The sequence below is a fragment of the Takifugu flavidus genome, chromosome 8 (assembly GCF_003711565.1).
Source record: "Takifugu flavidus isolate HTHZ2018 chromosome 8, ASM371156v2, whole genome shotgun sequence".
Classification (NCBI taxonomy): domain Eukaryota; kingdom Metazoa; phylum Chordata; class Actinopteri; order Tetraodontiformes; family Tetraodontidae; genus Takifugu; species Takifugu flavidus.
The window spans coordinates 5370667-5382894 of record NC_079527.1 but is presented as its reverse complement, the minus strand read 5'-3'; the positions used below and the strand labels follow the sequence as shown (position 1 = coordinate 5382894).

The 12228-nt window shown below is 48.2% G+C and overlaps 1 protein-coding gene across 2 annotated transcripts in view; it reads right to left on the bottom strand.

The window, feature by feature from the left end:
* Nucleotides 1-834: 834 nt before the first annotated feature.
* The window catches only part of sema3b (sema domain, immunoglobulin domain (Ig), short basic domain, secreted, (semaphorin) 3B), a 47512-nt gene continuing 36118 nt past the window's right edge, over nt 835-12228 (bottom strand). For both annotated transcript variants that reach the window (XM_057040784.1, XM_057040785.1), the window contains exons 5-18: nt 9248-9367; nt 8690-8783; nt 8428-8547; nt 8209-8351; nt 8015-8129; nt 6898-6967; nt 6630-6774; nt 5648-5867; nt 5477-5568; nt 5021-5062; nt 4722-4879; nt 4588-4643; nt 3927-4066; nt 835-3802 (exon numbers count right to left, since the gene is read on the bottom strand). In XM_057040784.1, the coding sequence (XP_056896764.1) occupies nt 3290-3802; nt 3927-4066; nt 4588-4643; nt 4722-4879; nt 5021-5062; nt 5477-5568; nt 5648-5867; nt 6630-6774; nt 6898-6967; nt 8015-8129; nt 8209-8351; nt 8428-8547; nt 8690-8783; nt 9248-9367 (2028 nt within the window). In that variant the 3' untranslated portion in view covers nt 835-3289. The remainder of the gene's footprint in view (nt 3803-3926; nt 4067-4587; nt 4644-4721; nt 4880-5020; nt 5063-5476; nt 5569-5647; nt 5868-6629; nt 6775-6897; nt 6968-8014; nt 8130-8208; nt 8352-8427; nt 8548-8689; nt 8784-9247; nt 9368-12228) is intronic.

Genomic DNA, 12228 nt, shown 5'->3' with positions numbered 1-12228 from the left:
CAGTCAATGATTGGGTCCATTAAGAGTTGTATGCAGGCCATATGCTGCTAATAAAAGTCCATGTGTTAATAGTTCTGTCCTGATGCTGCTCAGTCAGAGCCAAGGTGGAATCTAAAGCCTCATTTTGGGCGATGAGCATTTGGCACTGCCTCTGTTCTCTACACATGCTGACACTGGGGGCGCTGATGGATCAGGCTGGCAGGTTTGGCCACGTCCTGCATGCTGCTCACAGCCTGGTATATAAATACCAGAGCACTGACTCAAATGTCAGTCAGCTGCAGGGGAATGCTTCTGTCAGAGATCTCCAGGTGTTTTAGAGCAAACTCCAGGTAAATAGATGTCTTTTAAGAATGGCCAGACTTGACTAATGAGGACATGCAGAAGGTGCTCAGCCAAGGACACATACGGGATTCTCTGCGTGTGATTACCTCCTGAACATAAAAGGAATTTCACCTCTGGTGTGTGAGTGGAATAAAAACTGGATTAAAAACACACATGATGGCACAGGAGCATGGATGACGGAGAGCCATGAAAATTCCACATCGGTTGTGCAAAAATAACATAACCACTGTTTCTATGGTTGCCCAAACCAAGATAAACAATAACAATCTATAAATATGATCACGTCAAGATTATTTAATGAGGCCCGTTTGTACTATTTAGCTCAAACTGTAACGATATTGCCACCTTGTGGTCAAAAAACGAAATGCTCACGTTAACGTTTTATTATTATTATTGTTGTTGTTGTTGTTGTTAACGTCATCATCGTCGTCATCATCATCATTTTTGTTTTTCTACCAGTATAAAGACCACTATCACAAAACTGATGAGGCATTTATAAGTAACTGCATATTTATTTATTGTGTTAATCAAAAACAATCTGACATGACATTTCACAATGACCTCTGGGAGTATTACAGTGCACATTAACTTTGGCCTTTGACCTTTGAACTTTCATCAACAGACCACTTTACACTCACACACCACTGTTCCTTTACCATTTATGTACAGAGCTCTGCTTTCCCCCAGTCACACACACACACACACACACACACACACACACACACACACACACACACACACACACACACACACACCTCGGTGAGGGTTATCCAACAGGGTTACATCGCATGGCGTGGGATACAACAGAAGTGGTGACTGTGTGGACAACAAAGCCTCTTATTGGACACTGTGCTCAGAGGAAGGTTCTCATTGGTTGCAACGTCCAACTGTTGAGGATGAGTCTTTTATCAGCAGAACAATAAAGATGTAAATCTACGTTTATAAGAAAGAAAATCCACCACAACATATCAGCTTATCTTTGCACATAAATACACAGGAATAATGATAATATTCAACATTGTGCTTTCTTCCTCTCGCTCTTCCTCACCACCGCACCATTGTCAAACGCGTTAGCCACTAACATTGGTCATGCAAAATCAAAAGCTCACAACACGACTTCTGGTTTTAAAGGGAGACATGGCCAAGATGGACACCACTACCAATGTAAATAATCTCTTTATATATATAAAAAACCAAAAAGATCACCACTACATTTACATTTAACCCCCAGTTAGTGAATAACCTCAGTCGTTTTTGTCATCAACACGAATCCTGGATGTGGCATCAAAATGGGTCCCTTTCTACTACAAGAGCCAGTTCTGCTCACCGTAAAGAGGCAATTACATCTCTACAAGGAAGGTATATAAATAACATCAATGATTCCATACATCTACAACTCCAATGACAGATCGAATCGGTTCTCTCGAGGTGTGACTAAGTAAAAATACCAAATCAAAATGTCTGCATGTATAAAAATGTTTGCGCATGTGATTAAAAAGGTGGCAGCCAGACAGATGAGATCATGAGGAAAACATGTTTTATCTTACAAGCCCAGCTGTTTTCTGACATGTGGATAGACTGTGATCAATGAACTATACACACAAGAAGACACTAGGGGGGGCTATTACACCATGTTAGCACAGACAACAACCTATGGTACAGAAACCACGGAGAGAAGGAAGACTTATCAGGAAGAGATGACGTTTGTTAAGCAGCTCAGATCAATTAATTATAAAAGATTCCAACAGAGTCAGACAGAAAGGTCAAATGCATTCTGGGTAGCAGAAGAACAGGTTCCTGTGCGTTGTACCGTGCTGAGGGATGCATCTTTGACTCTGGGTTATTTGCATATATATATTTATCACAAATATGCAACAACAGTGTAAAAGAGAAAGGCCAAGAAGTACCACTTCGGAAAAAGAAATCATAAAAGTCTTAAATATCATGCTTGTATATATTACTGTACTGGAGCCCAGACACAGAGGTTGTCATAGTAGAGTCCAATAGGAACATTTCTCTTCCTTCGTCCCACCCAAACCGCCATGTTCATGACATCACCATGATGCTACGACATCATTAAACACAGCCTAATAAATATGACATTTTACTGTGAAATCTGCAATTTTAATATGGGTTTCCAAATTAATCAGACGTAAACATCTCCCATCATGGAATGACAGTAGTCTGTTTTCCCACCGTCATTTTTTTTAGTGGTCTGGGGAAAAAAAGCTGTTGGAGGTTTGACAATAGCCTCGATGAGACATTGGGTCCAAGCCCGATGGCGCCGTTTATGTGCCTACAAAAAACTGCTAGCAGAAATAAAAGGAGCTCTAACACTGTCGGCACCTCGGCCTGCTCAGTAACTGACTCGTGTGGTGAACGTGGAGGGTTTCTGTGGATCAGTCCTGTTCCTAATTTGGTCATTCCACCCCATAACATACTGTTACTGACACCAATCCCAATTGTTAGCACTGGTATGAAATCAACAGGTCAGAACAGCTGGATGGAGCCGTCATCCAGCTGCTGTACATTCCGTGTGAGGCTCCCGTTGGAGACAAAAGGGTGCGTTTGTTGGGCGACCGAACCCCACCGCTGCTGGCTGCCAGTGGGGAGAAGCAGAACATCGGGTGAGTTACGCAAAGATAGAGTTGGACTCCTTCCCTGCTCGCACGCTCGGCGACTGGATGAGTGTGACGGGGTCGTGCAGGCTGGAGTTGGGCAGTAAGGCATGCAGGGGCTGCTAGTGGGACAAGGACTCAGGAGCCGGGGTACCGTCCATAGACAAATATACACAGGCCAGGTGCTTCGTGTGTGTCTGCATGTGTGTTCATGTGCGTGAGTGTACAATGTCTGTATGATCGGATGCCTCCGGGAGTCTCTCAGTCTCTATCAGTCTCCTCTTTTCTCCTTGGATCAGTCCATCTATCCTCCCTCCAGCTTGTTCTCCTTACTCCCCTGCACTTCGAGGTGCCCGAGGGTTCGGTTTCCCATCATGGGTCCGGCGGTTTCTGCCCTTCCTTATCTCCTGAAGATGCTTCCACTTCTTGTTCCCTGGGCGGACGGAGGGTCCCAGAGGGGGGACGTCCTTCACGGGAGCAGGGACGCTCTTGTCCGCCTGGTCCCCAGCTGCGTTCTTACGTGCCCAAACTTGCTCGCAAATCTGGTCGACCGTGCTGAGGTTGGGGTGGTCCACCAGCTGCATGAAGTCCCGGTACCAGAGCTTCTGATTGGTGGCAGGGGGCGCGCCTCCGCTGCGAGGGTCTAACCTCACCGGGGCATCAGAGGGCAGATTGGAGGCCGAGGAGGATGTTGAAGGGACCACTTCCAAGGTGATCCCCAGCAAGGTCTGGGTAAAGCCGTGTTCCATGGCGTGGCACTGGTAGACCCCGATGTCTCTTTTCAGGACACGTCGAATCAGAAGACCCCTGTCCGTCTGGAGGATGCGGTCATCGAGACGCACCTTCAAAACATTCACAAAAACATGTTTCATACACGTGAAGCGCTTTTGTAAAGTGAGATCATTAACCTCCTCCTTGAAATTCCAGCGCAGGAAGCCATCTATGGCTGCTGACAGGTGCTCTCACCTCTTCTCTTGGATTCTGTGGATGTTTCTGGAAGGTCCAGGTGACTCTGGCCTGAAGAGATTTGGGGATGCACTCCAGGAAAGTGCTGCTTCCCTCCACACCGTAGAGCTTCTTCTCTGCCACGCGATACTTATGGTGGTCTGCAGGGGGCAGTAAAGAGAGGAAGAAGTTGGGTGGAGGTCAACAGTGACCCTGCAGCCCCCAATAGTGATAGTGAAATGGGTTTCTTCATCCCAAATCATTAATTTCATGAAAAGACTAAGGAAAGTGTGACATTAAGGCTTTCATTGGATCACATCGGGGTTTCTTTAATCAACCAACTGGAGAAACAATAGCGCGCCATGTGCCAAACTGCTTAGAGACAATTACTGTGACCTTCTCCGACCTCACTCAGCGTGCCACATGATGTAATCGCATTACCGCAGACCTCCTTCAGTTTGAGCAATGAGCTGAATTCAGGTTTGTGGCAGAATGAGCGATGACCTCAGAATGCTCTCATTGTTGGCTTCCCGGGACAAAGGTCATCGGGGTGAAGTGTGGAAGAGTTTAGGAATTTTTGGCACAGGAAGACAGTGAGATGTCAGACGCAGAGGGTCCGAGCGAGGCAGAGGAGGTCGGCTAATCTTCTCATGACTCAAACTGATCGAGGCAGCAAAGGTACCTCCGGAGCACAGGGTGTTGGGATCTCCGTTCCTCACGTCCTGGCGACGGAAACGCCTGCGGAGCAATACCCTGGTTTGAGTTGTCTTGTTTGGAAGTCATCATGCGGCGTGCGTTAGTGTTTGTGTCACCCACCTCTTGGTGTTGGGCAGGTAGCGAGTGCAGGATGTTCCGTCCCAGGCGCAGTACGGGTCTCTGGCGAGGCAGCACTCAGCGCAGGCCTTCCCGTACACGCTGCAGCGGTGGAGGGGGACCTGGGCGATGCCGGTGGCGGAGCCCACGTACAGCTGCTGCTGCAAGGGGAAACGGAGGCGGGGGAGAGCTTTGAGACTGGTGGTGCGTCCTGATATTGAACTATTAAACGATTTGTCTGATGTGCTGAAAAAGGGAATGCAATTTTTCCAAGCGACATGGTAAGAAATAAAGCTTATTACCCGCTTTGAGGAGATCTGCATGTTGATGATGGACGAGGCATCCTGAGGAGCAGAGAGGTTACAACACACGTTATAATAACTCGACATGAGAAGAGTCCGACATTAATGATATTAGATTCATTTTTATACTTAAATAAATCACATTATCGAACTGTAACCACTGGGTTACCCATTTTGATCGCTAATCCTTCCGTGTCTGTGGTCTCTCTCGCCGCTAGATGGCAGCATCGTCAAACATTCAGCTGCATTAGTTTTACTTCAAACTCACAGTATCACGAAGATGGGGTGAGGTAATTACTCACTGCTAGTGCAAACATTACACTAGGCATGCGATCCCACCTTGCCATACGTGCCTTGATTTTTTTTTCTATATACATGCTGTATATGTTGGTAAAAAAAAACAGACCAAATAAAAAAACAACATACAAGAAAGTGATATTTCCACAAATGTCTTACCTTGAAGACCTCCAGTTCTTCCAGGAGAAGCTCCTCCATGTTGTTCCAGCTCCCTTTAGGGACATTTATCACTTTCAGGACTGTTCCTTTGTCTGGAATCACATTTAGAGCACATCAGCTTCCTTCATCCTTGGGACCTGACAAAGTTGGGAATAAAAACCAGCCTTTCACCTGTTCCAATAAACATGACATCGTACTGTCCGTCGGCAGCGCCCACTCTGTCCACGGCGATCTGCGTGAAGCTGTAGTCCACATTAGTGCGGACAAAAATGGGCCGCCGGGTCATGGGGTAGACGGGATTGTACATAAGAGGGTGGTGCCGTGCAAACTGGATCACATCGTCCGGGAAACCCTTGGTGGACTCAAAGCTGCCAAATGTCTTGCTGGGACACTAATGGAAGAAATGGAAATTAAAATTATTTTCAATTTCAACTGTTACTTTCAACTCTCAGAGTGTGTGGCAACATTTTGGGAGAAGTTGGAGTTTTGGTTTGCCCCCCAAAGTCCTACTACTGAAAAAATACCCAGCGTTACTGCACCTTGCCCCCAGGGGGCGACAGTGTAGCTTTTGCGTCACTTTTGCGGCTGTATGAGATTATCATACAGGATTTGCAGTAATTCAGAGAACTTTATCCATCTGATCTCCTACATATAACCAGACCCTGCACCAGTTTGAATGATTGCACGCTCTGTGGGAGCTAATTAGCTCTGTGTTTCTCCTGCTAACGTGGACCCACAGGTCGCAGTCAGGTGATGAGGCTGTGATTCGGTCACAGAGACACGAGAGATGCTTTTCCCAGTCAGGGTCCAGCTTCCCTCCCCTTCTAATTAGAATTCCAAATCTTAGAACTGTAGTCAAGGATGCAAATATTTACTATAAATCTGCCGCATCCGGCAACTTCAGACATTTATTTTTGCATTGCCAACCTCTAATGTGCTTTCCTCACACGTTAGAGGTTCTGCAGGTTCTGCTGCGGCAGGAAGAGCTGCTGCTGCTTATGTGCTCTGCAGAGCCTTGATAAGCATTTATTGATTAGCAGGAGTGATTCTCTACTGTAGTATTGAGCTGAAGTTCAGCCCATTAGAAGCTGATCACGTGTTCATGACAGTCAGTGGTGATAGCGTTAACGATTTTTGGACCGCAACAACATACCATTCCCGGGCGTGGATACGGAACTTTTCCCTGGAAAGGAACCCACTGATAGTTGGGCCCCTCTTTGTGAGCAAAGGGCCCCAGGAAGGCCCTCCGGATGTCATTCATAGAGTAGAGACACACAGCTGAGCCTTTAAACACACTGCTGCTGGTGGAGAGGGGAGATGAGTTAAGAACACCCACACACACACACACACACACACGCACGCATGCATGCACGCGCACACATACACACAAATATGCAGACACAATTAGACTGAACTCTGACCTGGAAGTAGAGAAAACAGTGTAGACCAGAGGGTTCTTTCGGTCCCTGGTCTGCAACAGGAACACATCGCCTGAGGGTCAACACACACACACACACACACACACACACACACACACACACACACACGCATACGCAGGTCAGGTGGTCAATCAACAGGTCAAAGGTTGAGAGAAAGATAAGCAAAGCCCTGTGTCTAATTACTTTAAAGAGACCATTACTAATAAATGAGGGTCGTGACATCGACTGGAATCTACTCCAGTGTTTTGGAACCATGAATTGGCTGCATCCAGGTCATAAAGGTGCTGTAGATTTAATATGTTAGAACCATAACATGAGTTTAGGAGGGATCCATGCTAGTGGGATAGCTTCTGCGGTTATTAAATGATTACAGCAGCAGGAGGCTTTGCTCCCACAGGGTCAGGCCAGAGTTGTACTGGGAGGGGCTCTAAACTGACTTGGCTTCAGGTATGGTCGGAAAATTGGTTCCCTCCTTTGTTCATATCAGGGAATCTGGTGGTCAGATTTGGCCTCAGGTTCTGTTATGACAAGAATTTTTCCCTTCCCGGATTCAGAAAGATGGGAAAGATGATATGACTTTTGAAGACGTGGTCGGAGGACGTGTAAAAACCATCTACGGAGCTGAAAGCGTGCGAACGCCACCGGACAAGAGCCGACGACTGCCCGCGGTGGGATCAGCGATTCTGGATCAGCTCAAATGAGAAGACGCCGCTGTCCTCCGTCATGGGAAGATCCAGCCCAAATAAACAGTCAACTTAATCTGAACCCAGAGCAGCAACGCTGGCGTCGCACCAGGCCAGAATCTTTTACCAATTAATCTCCCGTTCCTGCTCCATCCGAGCCTGCAGGAATGTGGCGCGGAATGCTAATCTTCCAATGAGGTCAGAAATCCTGGTTAATGTATCAGGTTTTTTCCCTCTCTTTACGCAACAGAAGGTGCTTCTGGGTAGAAATCCAACAAACACAGAGTGGACCTGAAGCCCAGCCCCGGACGGACGTCTCGGTTCTGACTCCTGAAACATGTTTGATAGACGTGCGTATGGACAGCCTGCGTGGTCGGTGCCGTCGGACACCGGGTTTGTATCCGTGGTGAACTTACGCAGCTCGTCAAAGTACGTGTCGCTGCCGTCGGCCCCCGGGACCGAGCAGATCAGGCGGGTCTTCAGGAATGTGGTCCACTTGTTCACCAAGCTTCGCTGGCCGCCCATGTCGTTCTGATTCAAAACAGAAAGAGCCGAGGTTTAGCCCAGGTTGGATCCCGGGCCGGTGCCAGAGCGGGAAAGCGCGTCTCACCCTGCACAGCTGACCAATGCGAGAGTAGGTGGACTTCCCGAGCCCCTGGGCCTCCACCGCCGTCTCCCGGAAGAAGAAAAACACCTTATCGTCATCGGGGTTCTCGCTCTCCGGGACCCAGAAGGACCCAACGAACTTTGGTTCTGGAAGGAACAGGAAGCCGCCGTCAGACTTTACGTGGAACGGTGGGTGAATGGGTGCACGCAGCCGCGCACGGACCGTTGAGCCAGCGCGAGTCGTGCTGCTCGGTGCGGATGGACGGACGTCTGCCCATGCTCCTGAAGATGGTGAAATCTCGCCCCATCAGGTCTGTGGCCACGCCCGCGTACAGCTCGTCACCTAGGAGACGCAGCCAAACGAGTGCCCGGAGCTCAGTCACGAGGACAAAATTACACTTTGGGTTGAGAGCTACTGAAACAACTTTACGTTTGGAACAAAGCACGCTTTATTACAATGACGTAACTTTTGTTTGGCAGCTTACCGACGAGCACAGAGGCGGCATTGTGGCGCGGGTCATACGGACTCTTCCCCTTACCGTCCTCCACCTTAGACGGGTCGATCCTGAACACGTGGTCCTGGAAAACCAGTTTCCTTTTACTTTTCCAGCGTTCTACAGTTGTCTGCCGGTATCATATCGCTAAGTTAAAGGGTCCGTGCTGTTTTCTTCACAGCACATTTTTATTTTCCTATAGCAAATATTCACACGTGCGCTTCCATCCATTCACACATGCGCTTCCATCCACCCCCCTCACACGTTTCTACTTCAGAATATACTTTTCCAAATGGTCAGGTTCATGGTATGCTTGTAAATGGAACTTCAAAAGTAGGAATTTAAAAAAGATATGCCTTGTAAAAACCCCTTGGATGCTAAAGTGGACAGAGCACATTCTTGCACCCAGTTTGCCCCCACCCCCCCCCCCCCCCACATTGGCAGCACCTCGACATCTCGCCGGTTTTGCTATTAACTTTTTTCTGTTGGTGCAGCAAACAGAGGTGGCGGTTAGATCTCCACCTGCGGGGGGATCTACCATTGGCTCACCTCCATCCTGTGGCCCACCTCCACGAACGCACAGGTGGGGTGGAAGGCCCCGGTGCCGCAGGCATACAGGTGAGTGCGGTTGTAGTGGTGCACGATCTTCACGTAATTCACGCAGTCGGACTGAAACACAAGCAGGCACGAGAGTCATGAGCGGCTCCCGGTCTTGAACTCACCTTATGTAATGACCATCTGAAGGCGGAGCCCTTTAAAGACGGGGCATCGATTCTTTTATTGAGGGGATCGATTTCAAATATTTAAACAATCGCTTATGTAGTCAGCTTTTTCTCCTAATCAAATCCATCAGCTGGAGCCTTCCCTTGGGCGTTAGCAACGCTTTGTGTCAATTTAAAACACTTCCAGTGTTCCCTCGGCGACAGCGACACCGTATATTACCATGGCGATACATTGTGAAAGGAAACAGAGGAGACAACAACGACGGGGGAAAGTGTGTTTGCTGGGTGAGCTGCAAGAGAAAACATAAGAATGCATGTAATATTTAACAGAACTGAATGCACAGTCTCTCTCTCTCTGTTGCTCACATTAACCCCCCCCCCCACACACACACACACACACAGTTTGGATATGAACATTCCTCACATTGCTCCTCTCAGCCTGTCTTCATGCTTGTGACAACACAGTTGAGTCCTTCCAAATCGCTGTTGTGCTAACCATTGTGTCCTGGCTCCACACCCCAGTGTGTGTGTGTGTGTGTGTGTGTGTGTGTGTGTGTCTGCAGGCCCACTTAATTAAACTATTATGCTGTATATGGATCTAATACGACATGGTGGCATTTTCAACTGGACTTTCTGCGCGAGTGTACAGTAAATTGGAAACAGGAGCACCGAGGCGCCGAAGCTCTCGCTGTTTTATTATGTTTGCGGCTTCCAGCGGAACCTTGGTTTACACGAGATAATCAAGCGTGCGCCTCGTGAAGGCGTGTGGGTCCGGTCCGGTTCAGTGCAGTTGTGCTGGATTAGCACGAGCGTCGCTGTCATACAGGAATCTTAACGATCTTAGTGCATCTGCGGGGAGTTAGTGGCTCTTCAGAGGCTGCAGCCAGCAGGTTTAGAACCAGCGCATTAGAACCTGCAGCGGGTCCAGAGAGCGGGATTGCCCAGATTACATCAGATTAGCCGCACGCATCAACTACAGCAGGCAAACAACCGCCCTCATTAACCTACACTACCCCCCCCACACTCACACACACACACTCACACTCACACTTTCAGTCTGTAGCCCCCCTCATTTTTCTTTTTCCCCCAGCGGGCAGGTTATTGACCCTCCGTCGCATCTGCCTTTCTCTGAGTCAGGTTTCAGTGAGCTGGATCCCAGGGGAATGCCGGAGGAAAGGTTTTCTGCAAAGCAACAAGCCAGAAAGACGGACGTGCATTCCTCGTCTGTCCTGATCTGACAGGAGCCGCCTCGGAGGAGGTCACTGGCATGACGGCAGTTGCTAGCGATTATCTGTAGCTTCAGGGCCGCCAATCATCTGCGAGGTCGCTACAAAGCAGAAACCTCTGGTCCTGCTGCTAATGCACTTACTTCTGAAGCACACTCGCTCCACCTCGTCTCCCTTTTCACTGGGATGTCGCTGCAGCATCTGCCTGTTGATTGAATTACGCTTTTTCGGACCCGCGGGAGCCACTGGAGAAGAGGCACGAACCTTCCATCAATTCCTTGTTTGATTTGCTGGTGTTTTTCTTGGTATTTGCGAGAGCGTTTGCCTCTCAAGGACACGCTCACACCTTATGCTGAGGTGCATTATCTGAGGCTTCAATCTCAAATTTATGTATTTGCTGCAACTTCATCCTCGGGGGACAGGCGGAACATGGCGGCACACTCAGGAGCGGAACCACGGCTCATTAGGCTGAGAAAACACGCACACAAACGAACACGGGGGGGGGTTGTGTTGCTTTTGTGTTCACTTTGATTCATTTTCAACCCATTTGTAAAGCTTAATTCCATCTGGGCTTTACAGTCATGGCTGCTGGAACATTCCATGCTTTTGTGTGTGTGTGTGTGTCTGTGTGTGTGTGTGTGTGTGTGTGTGTGTGTGCATGTACAGACCTGTGCAAGCCACTAACAGGTCAGAGTAACGCACAACCTCCACACTCTCTTAACCTTTACATACTCCTAATCAGGGTCATGAGACATGCCGGAGTCTATCCTAGCGGGCCCTGGGTCAGAGGCAGGAAGACACCTTAGACAGGTCGCCAAACCATCACAGGACACACACACACACACACACACACGCGCACACACACACACACACACACACACACACACACACAAATCCTTGTACCTCTATCTTTGTGGGGACATAATACACTATCCAGCTTCCTGCCCTACCCCTAACCATCCCAACTACCCCCCCAACTCTAACCTAAACCCAATTCTAACCTCAACCTTTAAATCACATTAAACACTCCTTTGAAGTTGGGAAGTGAGGACATTTTTGCTTGTCCTCACTTCCCAAAAATGTCCTCACTTTTCTAGTAAAATGCATGTTTTGGTAGTCAATCTGTACAAAAACACGCATACACACAATCACACAGGTGTTTTGGCTCAGTTTTACACGCACGTTAAATGTATTTAAATCTTCAGAGGGGCGGCAGCGTGGTGTGGTGACGCGCCACAAAGGTTGTGGGTTTGTTTCATTTCAAGAGTTCATCTTCTCTCATGCGTGTTTTCTCATCAAGACAATAACATGCACAGCAGAATGACTCCAGACTCCATGACTGGAGTGTGTGTGTGTGTGTGTGTGTGTGTGTGTGTGTGTGTGTGTGTGTGTGGTGTGTGTGTGTGTGTGTGTGACAGAGGGCTGATGAAGGTGAGGGAGTTAGGAGAGAAACGCCAGTTCTTTGATGTTACAAAGGGCGGAGAGCAGAAAGGAAACAAAGGTAAGAGAGCACTTTAAAGAATTTGAAAAGGAAGTTAGAGAATGAGGGAGGTGACCTACGCTAACAATCAGGCTTCCTCCG